This window comes from Arvicola amphibius, chromosome 8 (genome assembly GCF_903992535.2).
Source record: "Arvicola amphibius chromosome 8, mArvAmp1.2, whole genome shotgun sequence".
Classification (NCBI taxonomy): Eukaryota; Metazoa; Chordata; class Mammalia; order Rodentia; family Cricetidae; genus Arvicola; species Arvicola amphibius.
Window position 1 is genome coordinate 32667644 of NC_052054.1, and position 21939 is coordinate 32689582.

Consider the following 21939-nt stretch of genomic DNA (forward strand, 5'->3'; position numbering starts at 1 on the left):
CCTCCGGCTCCTGCCACCATGCCTTCTACTATGACGGAATGTAGCCCCTCAAACTGTGCTTCAGAATAAGCCTTTTCTTGCTTGCTTCAATTGCCTCGGGTGTTTTCGCATAGCAATGAACAGAGTAGCTAAGCCAACTCTGTGTGCTTAGGCACTCTTTGTTACCTATATATATTTTTTTCATTTACTGAGACGAATTCATTAGCTTTAGTTGTCTAATCTTTTTAAAATGTCACCAGAATGAGTCCTTTTATGAAACAAAATTCCGTCAAGTAAAAATCATTAAAAAACTAGAAGAGACTAAAATTTTCCACATAGAAGTGTCTGTCCTTATACACTGCCTACCCAGCTGACCATTAGTTAAGTAAAGGGCAATCAAAAAGTCCAGGAGAATGTTATTTCTCACATGATGGAGGTGGCCATGGCCTCATAGTGGTGAGTTAGCCTAATGCTAGGGGCGTTTGTGGCTAATGAATGTCTCGTGGCACTCTATTGGCCTCACAATGAGCCGTGCCTTTCCAACCGAAGTACCATTACACATGTACTTAGGAAGTATGTGGCACAAGCTTGCCAGTTCTTGCTCGATATTTCTATGTAATATAGTCAGTTTCCTGTCTATGGAATCAGCTTTTCATCAGGGTCAAACACTTACCGTAACAATAGTATAGTGATTTGGGAAGGTTTTGGTAGGATACATTGCTCTCATGTATTTTGAGTGAATTCCACATGTTTCTGCAAGAAAATATAGTAAGAGACTAGAGTCATTTCTTTCTCAGCAATATCTTGGATAAGCAAATATCAGCATGCTTCCTATAAAGCCAGAAAACTGAAAGGTGGGTTAAGATGGAAAGAGGTTGGAATTCTGACCTCTATACTTTGTCCATTACTTTTAAAAAATGTTTATTTTTAAGAGACAAGTGGGTTATTTTCTGGGAAGAGCCAAGAGGTTTTTCAAGGCCATGTGTTTTCTGCTGCAGCAGCTCAACTGTTTTTGACACCACAGGTAATCCATACACAAGTGAGTGCGGCCGAGGTACAGTAAATGTTATAAGTGGACATTAAATTTGAATCTCATATAATTTTATATGCTGCAATATTTTCTTCTTCTCTTTTGAATCATTTAAAAATTAAAGCTCTCCATTCTTAGCATGTGTTAGATCAGATGAAACAAAGCTGGAGCCTGCTGCCCCTTCAGCTAAAAGTACCCTGAACTACACACTGCCGCCATCCTTTTCATTGGATTCCTCTCTTTATGCATCTGGTCATTACTGTAACAACTTCTGCACAGCATTTATCTCTCAGCTGGCAGTTTCTAGATTTTACATACGCAGAATAACAAAGCTCTTCAGACCTGCCTACCCACCCGAAAAGGCATTTGCAGTATACAGTTGCACGAGCCCCGGCCACCAAGCAACATCTGCAAAATGAGTTCACTCTACAGCTTGTTATTTTGGGTTCGGTTTCCACTGATCTATGACGTTTCCTGCAAGCTGTTTTTCACAGAATATGGCATTAATTGTGCTCCCATTGTTCTTCCATTTCCAGTGTGAGCAGCAGCCCCATGGAAGGAGGTCAGCCCCACTAGAGCACATTGCTATTTCCTTGGCAGCCGTGAAACCCATGCAGTGTTTCCATCCCCAGTGCCGTGACCTCTCCTTCGAAAAGCCAGCTTTCCCTTAATAGATCCTATTTAAGCTAAAACACAAAGTGAACTTGGTTGATGGCCAAAATGTCACATGCTCTGCAGCTGAGAAACAATGTCCATCCAAACAGACGTGAGCTTGGTCTACTTCCTAGCCTTTGTTTGGTGGTTTTTTAAAATAGGATCCAGAAGTTTCCCCATTCAGAATCTCCTGGGAACCCACCCATATTGAACCCACAGTGTAGGACCCCTAATGGGAAGATGAGAGGTGGAGGGGTCGCCTCCTTAGGTCGTTATATGTTGGATGCTCATGAAGTTCTATGACAAAATGAAATCTAATTTACTTTCATCATTAAAATAATGACATGAGAGAAAAAAATTATACAATGACCAGATATGTAGAATCAGTTCCTGTTTTGATTTCCTTGGAACATGGGTGGAGCAACTCAAGTTTCTAAAGACTTATAGATACTGGCTATAAATGAACCGTAATTAAATAGCCACCACCCTGGTTATACTGTGGCAAACAGGACACATCTGTGACTACCTTCAGACTCAGGCTACTGTTTTATGCCATGATTTAGAACCAGGATGCTAGAGGACAGGGTAGGAAGCACAGCCTCCCAGCAGAGTGTATCCTGAATCTCAATTATGATCCAATAGAATGCTTTGAAAAGGGTGTGATGTGTTGCTTCCATGGGGGAAAGAAAGGTCCTCAGAGAAAGGCTCTGCTTTGACTATGTACTTTTCAATATTACTTAAAAATATTAATTGTTCACATAATTTATTTATAAAAAACACTTTTAGAGAAACAAAATTTTAGGGACAGGGAGATGGTTCAGTTAGCTGCAGGAACACGAGGAACTGAGTCTGGACCTCCACCACCCACATAAAAAGCCAGGTATGGCCATGGGCACCATTAACCCCAAGTCTGGGAAGGCAGAGACGGGTAGATCCTGGAAGTCGCAGGTCACCTAGCCTTGGCAAACTGACATGCTCCAAGTTCAACTAGAGACCCTCTCTCAGAAATAAAGACAGAATTTGTTTGAGGAAGACACCTGATATCAACTTCTGGCTTCTACATACACAAGCACACATTATGCATGGGAATATACAAACACACAAGCGCATACACCACACACAAGAGAAGAAAGAAAACTCTAAATAAAAAACAACCCAAAAATGTGAACAGGATCATTCCCTATAACCAGGTTTACAGTCTTTAAGACTGCAAGGAAAACAGAAAACTCAGTGAGGATCAGACCAAGTTGAGGAACATGCAGATTGGAGCTTTAAAGCAATCTTGATAAAATGTGAATTATTTTTGTGCCATACACACACATGCACACACATGCACACACACACACACACACACACACACACACAAACTGATGACATACAAACAGCTCAGCAATATTCACAGACTCGATACATGTGTCTTCCATTTTTCATATATCTTGTACCCCTAGACTAGTCAAATGGACTAACCTAGGTCCCATTCAGAACCCAGTGGACTCTGTAAGTTCTGTAGGGTGCTGGTCTCCCATTGTTTGCAAGTATGTGTCTAAGCCCACAGCACAGGGAGAAGGAAAGATTAAAGAGGGAGCAATGTTGGAAACTTTTTGAAAGGGTAGGAAGCCCTGTTCCTCTTCGTCACACCACAGGCACAGTCATTCAGCAGCAACTGAATCAATCCCCTGTGTGAGAACTCCAGAACCCTCTTCAGAGGCTCTTGAAGGGCAGGAGGACAATGGTGAGCACAGCCACTTGGCAACTTCTGTAACTTTCTGTCACTCAGCACAGTATCATGTACCGTAGGAGCCGCTAGGGACCTCTTCCCTCCAGGGAGGTCCCAACTTCCCTCCAGGGAGGAAGAAAATTAGACTACACATAATGGACAAACCTCCTAGTTAAAACCCAAGTGTAAGTTTCTATCTCACCCGCCTTAAAGAACCGGGATGACCCAGCCCATACTAATTCTTCAGGGACTGAATAGAACAAGAAGGATTGAGCCCACATGGGCTCATTCACCTCAGTTCCTCACTCTGCCTTAGCCCAGAGTGAGTAAGGTGTGCACCCTAGTTCAGAGCTTCCCCCTGGGTTATGTCTAATTGTATATCTCTTTCAGGGCTTCCTCAAAGGAATGGCTTCTGCTTTGCCCAGTGTCTTGTTTGCTTCTCCTGGCACTGAAATAGAATAACCGACAAGAACAGCTTAAGGGAAAGGGGGTTTGCTCTTACTCACAGTCCTTTGTTTTAGGGGAATTCAGAGCAGAGAGCTTGAGGTAGTTGGTCTCATTGTATTGAAAGTTAGGAAAGAGAACAGTGACTACTTGTGTTTGGCATGGTTTTTTGTTTGTTTGTTTGTTTTGTCTCTTCATGCTGTAGTCCAGGATTCAACCTCAGAGAATGGTACAACCCCTTTGTGTAGGTCTTCCCACCTCAGTTAACCTGATCAAGAAAATCCCCACAAGTACGCTCAAAGACCCATCTCCCAGATGGCTCTGAGTCTCATCAAGATGACAACTGACATTAATCATCAAACCTTCCTTGGGGCACTAACAGGAACCAGTCTAGTTTTCTGGAAGCCAGTGAGATCAAAGATAATGACTGTACCTAGAACACTAATTAGCTAACAGCCTCTCCATTATCACAAGGAAAACAAATATCCAGAAGTTGATCTTAATGAAGCAACAAAGCACGATTTAGCTAGCAGATAGTTATAAACATATGGTGCAAAGATGTTCATTATTGATTCATGTTCAAGAAGAGAATTTCATAAAAGACATAGACAGATATTCAGATTTACCAAACAGAAATCGTAGAACCCAAGAATGTAATCACTTCACTGAGAATTTCACTAGAGAACTACAAATTCAGACTAGACCAAGAAGAAAGGCCAGAAAAATTCGTTCACTGGAAATAATTTCTCCTACAGAAGAACAAAATTTAAAAATAATGACAAAAAGAAAAAGGGAAATGTCTTCCAATACAGCCTCAAGGGGACCAATATAAACACCTTGGGATTTTCAGAAGAGAAGGAGAAAGAGAAAGAGCTGAAAAGTCTATTCAAAGGAAATAAAGGCTGGCACACCCAGATCTGGGAAAGAGGATATATATATATAACCCCAGAACACCTACAGAAACCCAGAAGACAGGAGCCTAAAAGACATCACAATAAAATTATCAAAAGATAAACACATTGAAATCATCAGAGGAAAAGTGACTTAGCACTCCCGGGGAGCCTCTGTAAATGTATAAGTAAATATTTTTTCAGAAGAAAATCAGAAGTGAGAGGAATAATGAAGTCAAAATGCTAAACTAGAAAAAGTAAAAACCTATAAAGAAGAACACTTTATCCAAGATCTCCATGAAAAGATAAAGAAAGGAGGAAGTGGGAGAAAGAAGAAAAGAAAGAAAGAGAGAGAGAGAGAGAGAGAGAGAGAGGAAGAGAGAGAGAGAGAGAGAGAGAGAGAGAGAGAGAGAGAGAGAGAGAGAGAGAGAGAGAAACAGGTTTCCAGACAAAACTGAGTTCGTTAGCCCTCGTCTTGCCTTGAAAAGAATGCTGAGATGAAATCACATGAGAAGACAAGAAAGCATGGGCAGAAGCAAACATACGGACAAATACAGAAATTCTTAATTCTGCATAAGAAGAAGGTAAATCACATCTAATGCCAATCTAAAAGATAAAAAATAAAATATTGAAATAACTGTAGCTAAATGATAAGCTGATGAATATATAATATACATAGGCATAAATTGTAGCTGAAATTGTATGTTGAGGGAAAAGTGTGGCATTGTGTGCACAAATTTCCTACTGTAAAGTAGGTCTTATAATATGATGAAAATGTATAAATTGCCATGGTAATTTATACAAAGAAAATATCTACAGAAATTATACAAAACAAAATAAAAAAATCAAAGCATATTTTAAAAATTAGGCAGAAAAGACAACAAAAAGGGGGGAAAGGAACAGAAGAACTAATGTCAGGCAGAAAATCTTGTGTAAAATGGAAACAAGGAATCTGTCCATATCAGTAATTATGTAAAATGCATGCACCCATAAAAGATGGGGAGTGGCTAACTATATAATTTTTTAAAGTGTATGTTAACTATGAAACTCAGTTTGATTCAAAAGCACAGAGAGTATGGGAAAAGCTACCAAACTGTGACCCAGTATATATAAATCTGTTGTGTACAACGATGGCATTTTAGAGGCCCTCTGTAACCACTGTGCTTACAGACAACACTGTCCCATACACTTACCGTAGTAGATTTTGAGTCAAGCGTTCCTATTAAAATACAGTAGAAGGCAGGAAGCAATGGCCTGGTACAGAGACTGTAGAGGCCTACTGTCTGTAAATGCCAGCCTTGCCAACTTGAATCTCCAAGAACTCCAACAAAAGAAACCTGATGAATCTTCCACTCTCCACTAGATACTTGCAGTCTTACTTTAGCCTCAGCGGGAAGGCAGCTTCCAACCCAAGTCAGATCCATCCCATATTACTGGAAAGGTTCCGGATCTTGCCTCTAGCCACCCTCTGTCTACAGTCTTTCACACTAATATGCAATAATGTCATAAGCCCATTACAGTATGAGTCTGGGAGCCGTATCCTCATCCACTTAGAAGTTGCTGATTTCTCAGTCCTCCTCCACCAAGAACAACGGCGATGAGCATGAACTCTACAGCACGGATGGGCTCACCGTGAGCCTTGTCAGTTGGGTTGCTCACCTTCCTGGACTTAGGGGGAGCTTGGAGGACCTTGGACTTAACATAGTGAAGGGAACCCTGATGGCTCTTTGGCTTGGAAAAGGGCGGAGTGGGGGTATGGGTGGAAGGGAAGGGAGGGAAGGGGGAGGAGGAGGGGAGGAGATGGAAATTTTTAATAAAAAAAATGAGAAAAAAAAAGAAGTTGCTGATATGACTCACTGCTGTGTGGTCTGAGTCCATGCTAAGTTTCTACAAGCATAGTAGTTCAGCATCTCGATGGGATGCTGAAGCGAGGCACTTGGACTTCCTTAAGAGCGATGCCTATTTCACCGCAAGGCTACCATGATGTTAACTCTATTTCCTAATACCTGCTCTTAATGCATAGATTAGTTAACTCTCTGTCCATGTGACCAAAACCTGGATGAACAACTAGAAAAGCAGGATTCAGTCTGGCTTATGTTTTCGGAGGATTCAGCATTCAGTCCTTGGCTCCTGGGTTTTGTGAGTTGAGCAGAACACACAAGAATGTATATTGAGGAAATTCTCTTTCTCCTGTTAGGCAGGAAGTGGCAAAGGAGAGGCAAGAAGAAGCCAGAAACAATACTCCAAGGACCTGCTGACTGACTTCTTCCAGTTAGGCTCTAAACTTTCTGCAAAAATTTCCAAACATCTTGCAATAAAGCCAACTGCTGAGACCTAAGTATTCAAAGCACAGCCTGTGGGGGAGGGGCATTTCAGATCCAAACAATAATACTCCAGTTCCCTAGAAACTGACAAGGAAGTAGTTGCATTGGAGGTCTTGACACATTGGCTAACAAGATGAACTAAATACATGACTAAATGTATTTAAAGCAAAAACCAGAAAGTTCTGGTTGAAATATTTGTTAATGTCATTTCCAATTATCAGTGGGATGAGAAAATCAACTAACTCCACTTGAAAACAGGTTCAGTTCAACCTTCCATCAAATTCCTTTTTGACAACAGGATTTCAGATCCACGTTACCAAATAAATTTATATAATGAGAGGTTTGGTTAACTTTCCTGACCCAAGTAGTTCAGCAGAGAGTGGCAAGCTTTGCACTTGGAAAATTCTCAGTCCCTTTGCCAAAGATCTGTCTGAATGAGGGGGCAGCTGTGCTGCAGAGAGAAACAGGCTGCCTCTCTGTGTCATCTTGGCATGGAAATCAGTTCTGGCCGTTTCTTTTTACCAGTAAGAAAACTGAGACTCAGAAAATTCAATCTTACTCAGACTTACAAAGTCACTTTGCAATAGTCTGGGGTAAAATCAAAATAAGAAATCAATAAAATTGTGACTGTATTTGAGAATTCGGGAGATAAAAGAAAGTCTGGGGGAAAAGAAATGAAAGACAGGAATTGTAGGGCAGTGGATGCTATGAGCCCAGGGGTTTAAACTCAGACCGAGACCTCGGGCACTCAACTTTTATTTACTATTGTGTTGATTTTCATGAGGGCTAAGTGCCCTAGCTCAGAAGCATAGCAGTGTGACAATAAGGACCGTATGGATCATAACTTAAAGCCCTGCAGTCAGCTGACGGCAGTCCTGCCTGCTAGGAAATGACCATCTTCGAGACAAGCTAGCGCTGCGAGGGAGAGGAGAAACTGCCTGACAGAGGAGAAACTGCCTGACAGACATCTCCCAGCTGTGAGTGGTGGACCGACCTGCTTTCTATGCAATCTGATACCGGGAGTGGAGATGGATCTTGAACATCGGAGGCTTTAGTGGACTGTTGGTAATGCCAGGTTGACCCGACAACCCAAGCTCCTTCAAGCCCTTGTCTCCCCGAGTCACAGCCACCTTGCTGAGTTTCGGAACCCAGTTCCGACAAATGCCACATTTGACTTGGTATACATAATGGAGTTCCATAGTTCAGAAGCTACCTTCAAACATGGGACATAGCAAAATAAACAAAACGATGAGCATGCTACTTAAGAAAAAGGCAAGGGGAACCAAATGTAGGAAAACCTTTCCCTAGTGAAAATATATAGAGCACCGGGGTCAATCATTGAGATCTGGAGAGGCCCCCCGGCTAAGACAAAGCACAGACGCTGCCGAAGGGGAAGAGACAAGAGGAGTGGGTGTCTTCATGGTGGCCGCTCTGTCACCTGTCAGGACTTACTCAGTTTGTTGATGTTCGGCACCAGAGTGCTCCAGGTCTGCAAATACTCAGCTCGGAAGCCATCCATGGAAAACAAGATAACCGGTGGCAGATCAAACCTGAACATGAAAAATCAGAAACTTCATCTGCACTCTTGGTACTGCTTATCATTTTCCACATTAGAAAACACTTAGAAGATACACTCAGAAAAACGGTTCCGGGTCAAACGACAGTCGTTGAATTTCAACCGCCTTTTGGATGTTCCTGGGACATAAATGTGGTAACTGTTTCCTGATGTGTTTCTCACGCTAAAGCTTCGTTCGTTCTTTGACTCTGTGCTCACATCTTGGCGTGCTAACACACATCCACATACTTTAAAGCTCTTCTCGACCAGTTTTTAATATAAATTGTTCAATAGCAGTTTTGAACTTAGAGTCATGAGCGGTATCTTTTAAAATTTGTTGTTTATCTTTACCTTTTGACTTTTGCTTAAATGATAGACACGTTCATATGTGATCGACACATACCTTCATAATTTTTTGACTTGCCAAACTCTGACATGTAGCCATCACTGAGATCAAGAAACAGAACGTGAACAATACCCCCAGAAGTTTCCCAGATTCCTTTCCCTATTACTCACCTTGGCAAACACCGTCTCCAACCAGGATGAGCAGTAAGTAGCTCGACTTTTAGGAACAATTGCTCTTACCTTGATACTGAATTTATACATAAATTGAATCACACAGTATATATTATATGGGCTACACTACCTTTTGTTTGACATTTATCATATTTGAAATTAATCTATCTTGAGGTTTAAAATTATAAACCATTACTTGTAACATTTGTTTAGTTTCCAAAGCATGAATGAATCACAACTCATTCCCCCATTCCTTCCTCTGTTGACAGGCATTTGGGTGTTTTCCAATGTGGCTGTCTCACGAATAGCAACTATGGACACAGTAGATTTGTTTTTCATTATAGTGCCTGAAAAATGGATATGATGCCATGCATGGTGGTACATGCCTTTAATCCCAGCACTTGGGAGACAGAAGCAGGGGGATCTCTGAGTTTGACGCCAGCCTACGAAGTGAGTTCCAGGACAGTCAAGGCTATAGAAGAGAAACCCTGTCTCAAAAAACAAACCGAAAAGAAAGAGAGAGGAGGGGGGAGGGGGGTATGGCAAAGCAATTTTCACCTCTGTGCTCAAGCAGTTATCTATCCCACGGCTTCTTAACAAAAACATATTTTTAAAGAAATTTGGTTAGAGTTAATCCTTGAAATTATAATAAACTACCAAAAAAAATGACTGAAAGCAAATCTGAATGTTGGTGCTAGGTAAAATGGCAAAATGGCTTCCACTTCCTCACTATACTGAGTAACGTTTAAAAAATTACTAATACTGCCATTGCTTTCACGTTGTAGAAGAAACCATAAAGGGGAAGCAGAAAACCAGCTTGTGTGGTTGCAGAGAAGATTTATTTATTGCAGAGTAATTAACAGAGTTTCAAGTAAGGCATTGTGCTAGACGCTGAGTCTAAAGGTGTAAAGGAGATACAGGAAATGAAATCAGAGGCAGCTGGCAAAGGTCAATAGCTGAATCTCTGTACAGTGTCAAGTGCACAGAAGGAAGCCAGATTTAGTCTCGATGAGGTGGGAACAGGCTTTGTAGAAGGTGTGACTGCTAAGTGATCAATAGCAATCACACAACAAGATTACGGGACTAATGTCCAAATAGGGCAGTGTTGGGCAGTGTCCTGCACAGATGCCCAGAGAGAGCTGATATCAATGCATGCTTGAGTCTCAGAAATACTGTGCTAAGCCAGAGGAGCCAAACATGAGAGGATATATGGCATGATTCCATTGATGGGAAAGTCCGAATCAGGGCTCAGTGGGAAAGAAGCTCAGAAACCTTTAGGGAGCAGAGGCTGGGGAGGGACACAAGGCATCTAATTGAGTGAAAATATTCTGTATCTTATCTGTTCTCACTGCTAGTTATTGAGGTTTGTGGCCAAGTTTTACTGTATCATATGTTGAAAATAGGAGGATATAGGAAGTATATTTTGATTTATGAATAAAAATGAAAAACCTGGACCATTTGAACTACAATATATAAAAAATATGTGAACCATCAAACCTCCCCCGGTTTTTTTTTTTTTTTTGACATATTTTTTACAGGTAGGCAGATCTCTGAGTTTGAGGCCAGTCGGGTCTATAGAGTTAGCTCCAGGAGAGCCAGGGCTACACAGAGAAACCCTATCTCGAAAAACAAACCAACAAGCAAAAATAGGGGCTAGACAGAGTGTATTCTACTCTTTAGAGGGTCTGAATTCAGTTCCCCAGCATCCACGTCAATTTACAAGCAATTATGACTGCAGGAAATCCAGTGTCGTCCTCGGGCTTTTGTGGCCATGCAGTAAAGTGCACGGACCTGCAGATGTCCAGGCGGGGAAGTAAACCTCAAGGAGGTGAGAATGAAAACTTCATTCAGATTGACTTGGTCAGTCTGTCTCAGATTTTGGGAGTCTAACGCCAGGATGCTCATTGTCAGCATATTCAAAACACAGTATAATTTGGGAAAGGGTTTCCAGGGAACAGACATTCCAGGTCCACCTACACAGTAAAGCTTACGGTGTGAGTATTCACAATCTCTCTCATAAAATACTTGCCATCATGAGGGGGCTCTACAGCTAAAAGACCTAGCGTCTAGCAGATCATAAAGTACATATGTTACATCTTTCCTAAGGGCTGTATTAACTGGGAGCTAATAAGAGATAGAAGCCCCTTTGGATTTAAAATTCCTGGGTTCACTAGTGATCTGTGGGCACAACCTTTGTGCCCCTAACAGAACACAACCCAAATATATTATGTACATGTATGAAAATTTCAAAGCGGAAACTATTGTTATAGATAATATACTTAATAAACATTTTATAAGCTTAACTCAGATATTATCCTTAACTGCTCCATATTTCTGTGTTGTTTATGTGCATATTAATTATAAAATAAATTTAAAATACTCTGCTCTCTTCCCTGGGCCAGTGAAGCCTTTCAAACTTCTACCTAATTTTTGTGCTTAAAGTTGTGGGTTTTTCCTTCATCTTGTAACTGATGGAAGCAAACACAGAGATCCACAGCTAAGCACTGGGCCAAGCTCTCAAGAGTCCAGTCAAAGAGAGGGAAGAACAATAATACGAGCAAAGGGGTCAAGACCACGATGGGGAAACTCACGGAAACAGCTGACCCACGCTAGTGGGAGGTCGTGGACTCTGGACTGATAGCTGGGAAATCTGCATAGGACTAAATTGAGCCTTCTGAATCCAGGTGACAGTCATGTGGCTTGGGCAATTTGGGGGTCCACTGGCGGTGGGATCAGGATTTCTGCCTAGTGCATAAACTGACTCTTTGGAGCCTATTCCCTATGGAGGGACACCTTGCTCAATCTAGACAAGGGCCTTGGTCCTGCCTCAAAGTGATATGACAGACTTTGTTTACTCCTCATGGGAGGACTTACCCTCTCTGAGGAGTGAATGGGGGATGAGATGGGGAGAAGATGGGGAGTGGAAGGGAGGAGGAACTGGGATTCATTGGTATGTAAAATAAAAAAGATTGTTCTTTAAAAATAAAATAAAATAAAATGTTGTGGGTTCTTATCCAAGAACCTGGTCTTTTCAGGCTAGTATCTATCAACTCAGACACTCTATTTCCAAGATCTCTGTTTCGAGAGCTGTGATTTAATACAATACCTTTTTTTGGTTTTTAAGACAGGGTTTCTCTATAGCTATGGAGCCTGTCCTGGAACTAGCTCTTCCACCCAAGCTGGCCTAAAACTCACAGAGATCCGCCTGCCTCTGCCTCCCGAGTGCTGGGATTAAAGGCGTGCGCCACCACTGCCCAGATGATATGTTCTTTTTTTTTTTTTTTAAAGAAACTTATCACCTCTCTTTGTTGCTCCAACTGGTTTCCAACTCCTTGGCTCAAGTGATCCTTATGGCTCAGTTTCTCAAGTAGCTGGGGTTCCTTATGCTGGCATACCGCCATGTCAGGCTCCATACATACATTTTAAAAAATAAAATAAAATAAAATGGTACTATTTTAAAACACTGATTCTTCATAAAGCCAGCTATTCCTTTCATCGTTTGCCACCCCACTGTCATCCCTAACTGCTGGGCCTAGAAAAGTAAGGGCAGGGGACAAAGGAGGAAAAGGGAGTTCACCCTGATGGGGAGGTGACAAGGGACATGGCTCTAGGCATCACTAAGGTCCCAGGGGCAATAGTCATATATGTGGGAGGAGAGGCATGGTGGATGGACATGACTTGGCAAAGGTCTTCCTGTCATCGTGAGCCTTTCTATCCATAAATCCCTTTCCTTCCCTCATTTGGAAGATATTTCTATTGTGAGGATGTTAATTGACTGAAATTACTCCCGGCAGGAATAAATTTAGCCTGAATTCCAATCTTACCCATAGGACCCTGGGAATGTGGGCATATGGCAACAAATATGTTTAGTTATTGTGGGGCATGAACATAATGAAATAAAACACGAAAGTGATTTGTCAACAGCAAAGCAAATAAATGTGTGTTAAGTGTGAACCCACTAGGAGCCCAAACTTGTGCTAACATTTATATTTGGAGAGGAGAGTGTGGAAATTCTACTTGGCCTCTCCCTAAAGCATCAGATGCCTAAAGGAAGTTAAAGTCCTGTGCGATTACTGCTTACCCTTCTGGACACTGGGGCTCCTGGGATGTGGTGCAGGCTTCTGCCACCCACGAGGCTTCTCCTGCAAAGCAGATTGCATGGTTTAGGACAGCTTCATTACACACAAACAGAAAGAAGGGATTTGCTGGTGTATCTTCTCTAACTGCTTAACTGCCATCACTCGGATGACTAACTTCTTCCAGAATACAATATGCTCAATGTCATGTAGTGACAAGGGGAGTGGCCTCTAAAGACGTGAGACCAGCTATCTACACTGCTGAGTGCCAGGAAGGGAAGCCACCCCATCCGCAAAAACAAAGTAGAGTCCTTCAGTGGAAAGAATATTTCTTCATTAATGGGTCTGTTTTTCTTACACCCCACATGAAAGATATTTGCACAATGGCTATAATAGAATAGATTTAACAAATACTGACCCAAAACCTAAAGAAGAGAAGAAGAAAACCATGAATGAAAGAAATAGCTAACTGAGATGGTTGCTATCCGATAGAAAATACTGAGAAATCATAGCAACAAAAGTTTGTTGTATGAATGTTTCTCTTTATAGAGCATTCCAGCTAACTAACAAAGTAGAAATGACAGAAGATCCATGTGTCTCTGTGCAACTTCTCATGACACCTCCCACAGAAGATACAGCAGACATAATATGCATCAGGATGGAGGCAACACTATTCCTTACAAAATATAGTTTACAATAAAACAATACATACCAGAGTTTCAATGGTGCTCTGGCTCTAATTACTACATTTCTGGAATTTATGGAATGATAAATTATTTAAATCACAAGGCATTCAATCAGCAAAACCTAGACTAGGAAACTCTCTAGGACAAATGACCTCATTTCTCTGACATATAAAATGTCAGAGGCACAAAGAGGGGAAGCATGGCTCCTTTGTTTGTTTTTACAAAACTTGAAATATATCAGTCCCTTGCAATAGCAAGCACCTATTTGATTCTTGCTTACATCTTTTAAAAAAGCTATTATAAAACAAAGAGCAAATTTTGAGTATAGATTAGATATTTGATGAATAGAAGTAATTATATTTATAGGTAGAATTATAATGTTAATAAATTTTTATCTTTCTTAGAGACATACTGAAAATATTCCAGAGAAGTGATGCTAATGCCATCTTGGTAATAATCTGAACTTTTGAGGGAGAAACAGAAACAGAGAGAGACAAAGGCAGAGAGAAAAAAAGAGGCAGAGACAGAAAGGAGAAGGGAAGACAGTGATGTGTATATTTTTGTTATAAAAAAAGAAAATAAAGAAAATTACAAGGCTAGAGAGATGGCTCAGCAGTTAAGAGCACTAGCTGCTCTTGCAGAAGACCAGACTTAAATTTCCAGACCCACATGGAGGCTCACACCATCTTTAACTTTAGTCTCAGAAGATCTGACACCTTTTTCTGGACTCCACAGAAAACAGGCACAGACATGGTATACAGACATACATGAGGTAAACACTCATACACATAAAACTATTTTAGAAAGCAAAAGAAAAGGAAATACAAGATTTGGAGATATGCACATCACGGTCCTAGACTCCGTGTTAGTCTCACACTGGGAATTACCTAAAAGTCCACAGTCTAAATAGCACTCATTTACCTAGATAAATGTGAGTCTATCTGGTTATTCCTTTTACAACTCACGGTAACATATAACTAGTAGAGAACAAGCAAAAATATACAGTGATGAATTCTTGCATAATAGTAAATAAATACCAAATTGCTATGTAAAAGGATAAACAATTTCAACCCCCAGGCTATAATTTCAGTGATTTTATTTCAGTGATCTTTCTATCCTTAACACACGCTTCTCTCTGAAGCAGATTTACCATCCAGTTGCTTATCTTGCTGAGTCAGGAAACCTTTGCCTTGCTCACTTTGCCTTTATCGGAAAGTCACGCCACCTTTATAAAAATTATGCTTTGTCAGTATAAGATGGGATTGGCCATGGCATGATAAGGGCCGAACATAGGTGTGGACTGACATGAGGAACACATCAGATGGCTCTCTCAACCTCTGCATGTGAACATTAATCACAGTGTTCAAAGTTTTCTAAATTTGCCAAGATATAAAAGCCTTGAGCGAGTTCTTGCTCCCAAATGATTCTAATTATCTTCACACTACTCTCTGAAGCTGTTCGTTTAAATCTAAAGAGGTAAATATGTCTTTAGAGTGAGAAAAGAACTAAATTTAATTTGAAAATAAACAGGTGATTAGCCCCACTCCCGCGCTGTTTATAACAACCTCATCTCCTGTAAAAGTCAAGCAGGGAATTCAGAAGAAATTGTACATGATCTCAGCACAAGCCTTCAGATATTTTAAAGTTGCAAAACTAGGACAAGAGAAGGGAGGATTGTAAGGACAAGAAAAATTACGGTCAGTGAAATTAGAAAGCTAAGCCAACCAGAAACCATACTTGCCTTTCCAAATACTCAGAAAAAAAATGTATGACTCAATATTCACTACTAAGCATTTGGAAATTGTTACCATTTTAGGCTATTTTCCAGTAAGCCTGCTTTTTATTATTTTTGATTCTTTTTCATATAAGATGGCTCATACATCAATACAAAATATCCTTTCTACTCCTGACTATAGCAAGTTATATTTCTAAGACAGTTAGGAGTCACCCAAATGAAGGATAAAATGATAATGTGCTGGGGGAGGGAGGTTCCCCAGGCTCACACCTGTTTTGTCACAGAAAAGTCATGAATAAGGAATTACTAAGGGCCCGAGCATGCCCCCATCTCCTGTGTTAAAAACACAGCACTTGCAAATGCATCCTCCTCATGTAGAAGCACACTATTTCTCTTGAACCTTTCCTTGCCCCAATAGTCAATGCTGACCAATAAGCTCAGCCGTGGACCAGTAGGGACTGGACATTCTACCCGTTGAAACTCCTTATCTACACAAAAGGTATAGATGGGAACTTCTGCGGTAACCATGCTTCCTCTGTCTCGCAATTTGTCAGAACTATGTACTTTACCTAAGTTGAATAATTGTCTTAATTTAAAAAGCAAAGAAGCCTTGCCTTAAGTCTCTTAGTCTGGGCTTGTGTGTTAGTTTCTCTGTCTGTTGCTGTGGTCAAACATCATGACCATGACAATTTATAGAAGAAAGTGTTTATTTGAACTTAAAGTTCTAAAGGAATATTAATTTGTTGTGGCAGGGAAGCATAAACCCAAGTGACATAGCAGCCAGAGAAAAAACCTGAGATCTCACATCCTTAACCAAGATACAAAGCAGAGAGAGCCAACTGAAAGTGGTAGGGGACTTTAGCTCTGAAAAGTCATCCACAGTGACACATGTCCTCCTGAACATCCCCAAATAGCAGCACCAACTGGGGGAACCAAGCGTCTATAATCCTGAGACTGTGGGAGACATTTCTTATTCAAACCACCATAGTCCCTTTCCACCATTTCTAGAATCTACCTTATCTAAGGTGAAGAGTTGTCCCGGCTCTAGCAACATTTACACTCTAATTTCTGCCTCTTGCTTCAAAACTTAGAATTCAACTTGATTTCTCTATTTAAAAACATTAACTCAATGGAGTGTAGAGTCACAGGAACAGGGTCTTTAGTGTGAAGAAGTTTAATATCTGTGTAATATTGTAATATATAATTTTCATAGCTCATTAGGTGTTCTGAAGCATTAATGAGGTTCCAACAATTTCTAATCTCTAAGAAGCAAGCTGGCATGGCCAGGAGTCACATACTTGCTTTGGGACCTTGCATTGGCAATAAATCCCTAAGGGCTCTTAGTCCTTAGATCACTCAGGACACAGATTGTTCAACATACGGTTGATAGCTATGTTATGTAACCATTGCCGCACACTTTATTCTTAGAATTTGTCATCTAGTATCTCAAGCCTCAAGTATACGTGGTATGGTCACTGGACTGTAGACACCTTGCTGTCTACCTGATGACAAGACTCCAGGCTCTTTAATCCATCTGTGAGATAGACTTCTACCTCAGAGTTAACATATTCCATCTTTTCTTCTATATGGAGTAATAGCTAAATTTTCTCTCTCTCTCTCTCTCTCTCTCTCTCTCTCTCTCTCTCTCTCTCTCTCTCTCTCTCTCTCTCTCTCTCTCTCTCTCTCTCTCTCTCATGCACGCATGTGCGTGCAGTGAGAGAGGCCAGCTCGCCAACACCCTCTGCTTACCGAGGCACACAGTCTTGTAGTCGGCACAACAGTCCTTCCTCTCCAAGCAGTCATCTGCGCAGGAGCAGAGGCTCGACTCCAGTCTGCTCTCCCCACAGCGGAACGAATTGCATGTCCATATTTGAGCTGGAAAAGCATGCAGGTCAGTCCTGAGCACTTAACGTGAACAAAACAAAGACTGCAAATGCCATGCGTTCCCCCCTCTGTCATTACAATACAGTCGAACTCTTGATTTAGCTGCTTCAATAAATAATACATCATACAAAACAAAGAAGAACCATGACTCCACTTTCCTTGCTTGGGTAACAGAGAGATATGAGGCTTCATAAGTTGAACCTGTGCTCTGAGTTTGCAGATGTTCAGGACCCTGGTCCTATTCCCACTCAAGTGTAGGAATTCCACATGGTGAAGCATCAAGAGCACTGATACAATATGAATATGTCTAAGAGAAGCTTTGCCCAGCCTTGTCTAAGGACAGCCAATAAAGACAGGAAATTGGTGACAGAAGTAATAGGAGCATCCTAGAGTTCAATGAAAACCCAGGTCGTGATGGCCCATTTCCCTTTCTGTGCAGTTATATCTCATCTGCAGTCAAAGTGTGGGCTTCTGTGTTTTGTACTGAGAAGGGGGAAATTACGATAATTAGCCTGTGCCGACATCCAGAGAAGATGCTGTGGGTTGAATTGTGCAGTCTTAAGAGATAATGAAGGCCTACTCCCCATTATATGTGAATACAACCCTACTTGCAAATACGTAAAAATAATTGTCAAAGCATCAAGGAAAGCGAAGTCGGTATGGCAATCCTCAATGCAATGGCTGACCTTTTTTTTCCTTCCTTTTCTCTCCTCTTCTCTCTCTGATTTGGTGCTGTTTCCTTTTGATAAACCTTCACTATAGATACCAGTTTGGCCTCATCTTCACAGAAACCCCTCTTGCTTGGCCTCCTGAGTATGGAGATTACAAGTATGGACCACTATGCCCTGATTTGGTTTACTTATAAAAAGGGGAAAGTGCAGCCGGGCGATGGTGGCACACGCCTTTAATCCCAGCACTCGGGAGGCAGAGGCAGGCAGATCTCTGAGTTCGAGGCCAGCCTGGTCTACAAGAGCTAGTTCCAGGACAGGCTCTAGAAATTACAGGGAAACCCTGTCTCGAAAAACCAAAAAAAAAGGGGGGGGGGTGGGAAACAGGGGCACACAGAGGAAGGCTATGTGATGAGTCATAGACCACGTGACAGGGACAGCAGAGCTTGAAGCTCGGGTATTGCCAGTCAATGAATGTCAAAGCTTGCCAATGACCAACCAGACTCCAGAAAAAAGGCACAAAACTCTTCTCCCTCACAGACAACGCTATTCACATCTAGATCTTGGATTTCTTGCCTCCAGACTCAAGAGAAAGGAGTGCAGTTTTTTAAGCTACCTAGACTATAGTACTTAGCTATGGTAGCCCTGGAAACAAACACATGGTGGAGGGTGGAGATGCCAGGACGATGGCAGTACAGCTAATAAGTTAGTGGACAGACTGCTAAAGCCCGCACTTGACTTCACACAGGTGTCTTCAAAGTCCCAGCAGCAGTCCCCTCGGCCTGTGCAGTCTGAGTCACATCGGCAGCCCTCCAGTCCTCTATGCGAAGAGTCAAAGCATTTTTTCCTGCAGCTGCCTGTCAAACAAAAGGCAAAGAACAGCAACATTTAGAAGTCGGCTGGGGTTTCATCCCTAGACGGTGAGAACACGTAGACGTACTTAGCCCAGACTGAGACTAGAGTTCAGTGTGATGACGCTGTGCTCAGTAGAAAAAAGGTATATACAAGTTATGCATGGTATTACATAGAGGGTAGGATCAAAACTAGCAAGGGGCAGGATGACTCCACTCAGGCTTGGGGGGGGGGCTTTTGCAAATTAGCAAAGCCAAGAAGGCCAATGAGTAGTTTGGAATGGCTAACAGAGTTCAAACACATAGACAGACTGGTGCAGGGAGAAGAAAGCTGCTTACGCCAGGCTAAGAAGCATGAGGACAAACTGTGATGAGGGGAAATCGCTAAAGAGTGAGCAAAAAAAGAGCAACTCAGATCTGCATTTTAGAAAGCAAGTGACAGGGAGCGAGAGGATAGAAACTCTCAACCCCACTAGGGGATTTTGACCCAAACTAACAAACAGAAAGATGAGTCTCTAAAGGAAAGTAACAGCAGTGTACACAAAGAAGAAGACACAAAGGTGATCTAGGAAAAGGAAAGTGCATTTGAGAGAAGCTTTATATGCAGAATAAAACGAGGAATAAGTTAAGGACTCCTGACAAGCAGGGCGAGAGTTTCAAACAACATAAGCTCAGTGCTTCTGTGTATTTGAGCAAATAGATACGAACTAGGGAGTCTGAGAGATAAACTAATGATGTTGGTTTTGGAATCACCAGCATATCCGTGGCTAAACAAGAAGAATGTTGGTTAGTTTAATGTATTTTGTAAGGGTTTACTTGAGAATTTCACATGTGCACATGATATATTTTGATCATATTAACCTCATGTCTTTTCCCTGACTACCTCCAGATTCAGATTCATCTCCTACCCTACCCCCAACTTTCTGTCCTTTTTATTATTATTAATTTTATAGTCCACAGAATCAAATTCATGTTATACACACACACACACACACACACACACACACACACACAACGCCATGTACTGGATCATGGTCATTCTTCCAGGGGCCAAAAGCTTAAAGAAAACTGATTCTTCTTTCTAGCAACCATCAGTTGTGAATAACTTCTCAACCAGGAGTGGGGAATCATATCTCCCTACCAACATCCATGCTGGCCTGTTGACAGGCATGATCTTGTTTAGATCTTGTATAGGCAGCCATAGCCACTGTGGGTTCCTGCTCACGTCAGTCCTGTCATGTCCAGAGACAGTTTTACCACAGTCCTCTCCGACCTCTGGTATTTAGGACATTTTTGTCACTCTTCCTTGATGTTCCATGAGCCAAGTATGTGCCTTGCTAAATGTTAGTTATCTTTTCTATGAATCGAATGAGAACTAACTAAAAACATACTATGTACAATTTCCTTATGATATTTGCTTTCTTCTTTGTATTCCTAGAGAGTCACTTGAAGGCAAAGACTACACAGTAGTATATTTAGGGGAATTTAGTTCTGCCAGCATTATCGCCATTCCTTAGAAACCACTATATATTTTTAAGTTTATTTATTTATTTTCCATTCAAAATTATATTTTTCAGACAAGGCATCATGTGGTCCAGACTGATGACAAACTCTAAATAACCCAAGGTAACTTTGAACTCCTGGTCCTTTTGACTCATCTTCCTGACCACTGGGATAAGAGACACATGCCACCACACCCGCAGTACAAGGTGCTGAGGACTGAACGCTATGTCCTTAAGCATGGTAGGCAAGTAATCTACATATTGCAGCCAGAACACAAAAGTGCTGTTTTAGCATTGTTATATTTCGAACCATGCGATGAGTATCAGAGTGAAGGGCTGGGGAAACAAGGACATAGACATAGAGACTTTGCATTAATAAAAGACTTTTCAAACAAATCATGTTATCAAGGTAATAGTGAGTTTCATTATACTAGGACAACTGATCAGTTGCAAAGGGCAAGGTGGAGTCTCCTAATATTCTTGCCGCATTTACAAAGATTGGCAACTGTAGAGGCCAAACAAACTATAAGTGTCTTGGAAGTCAAGAAGAGTATTCTAGACCACTCATTTCAAAATGTACCAAAAAAAGTTAAAAAAAAGGAAAGAGAGTAAAAAGGCAAGATGAAGACAGTGGGGAAAGGCATGGAAATGAATATTCCTCAAAGTGGTAAACCTCTCAAACTCAGCCTACTCTATTTAACCCCAAAATGTATGAAACAGCATTCAGATTATTTTCAAAGTACTATTACAAAAGATTTGTAAACAAATGAAAAATATGGTGGAATGTTTGCATAGTCCATAGGCTATATTGTCGTTGGTATAAAGAGATAAAACAGCTGGAAAAGTTATATGAGAGTGTGAGACAAAGGGCTCAAGCGTTGATTTTAAAAAGGCAGGAGAAGGAAAGAAAAAGAAAGGGAAGAGAAAGAAGGGTGTCTGAGTGTGAGAAATATATAACATTAGCATGTTATTATATAATTAACATAATTATATTGTTTCATATATATCATTTATACATATTAAAATAATATATCTACATAAAATTCCTACAAGAATATAACTGTAATCACCTCGGAGGAGGAAACATTATAACTGTGCAGGATGGCAGAATAAATCATTGTGAATAAATTATGGGATTTTATTATCCAGTCAAGTCAAAGCAATGACTTTTAAGCCCAATAAAAAGGGACAGTTTTCTGTTTTACAATGTTTATATCTAAAATTTCTGTATCTCTGACTGTCCTGAAACTCACTGTGTAGACCAGGCTGACCTCAAACTCAGAGAGATCCGCCTGCCTCTGACTCCCTGAGTACTGAAATTAAAGGTGTGTGCCACCACCACCCAGCTTCTTATATCTTTTAGAAATATACTTTGAAATATTTTGAAAATAAAATTATGTCAGGCTTTTGTTTTAAGATAATATTGAG

The 21939-nt window shown here is 41.0% G+C and overlaps 1 protein-coding gene across 1 annotated transcript in view; it reads right to left on the reverse strand.

The window, feature by feature from the left end:
* Positions 1 to 21939, reverse strand: part of Enpp3 (ectonucleotide pyrophosphatase/phosphodiesterase 3) — a 73589-nt gene that overhangs the window by 41531 nt on the left and 10119 nt on the right. The window contains exons 3-7 of the mRNA XM_038339614.2: positions 18893 to 19015; positions 17356 to 17481; positions 13191 to 13251; positions 8491 to 8588; positions 653 to 732 (exon numbers count right to left, since the gene is read on the reverse strand). Coding sequence (XP_038195542.1) covers positions 653 to 732; positions 8491 to 8588; positions 13191 to 13251; positions 17356 to 17481; positions 18893 to 19015 — 488 coding nt within the window. The remainder of the gene's footprint in view (positions 1 to 652; positions 733 to 8490; positions 8589 to 13190; positions 13252 to 17355; positions 17482 to 18892; positions 19016 to 21939) is intronic.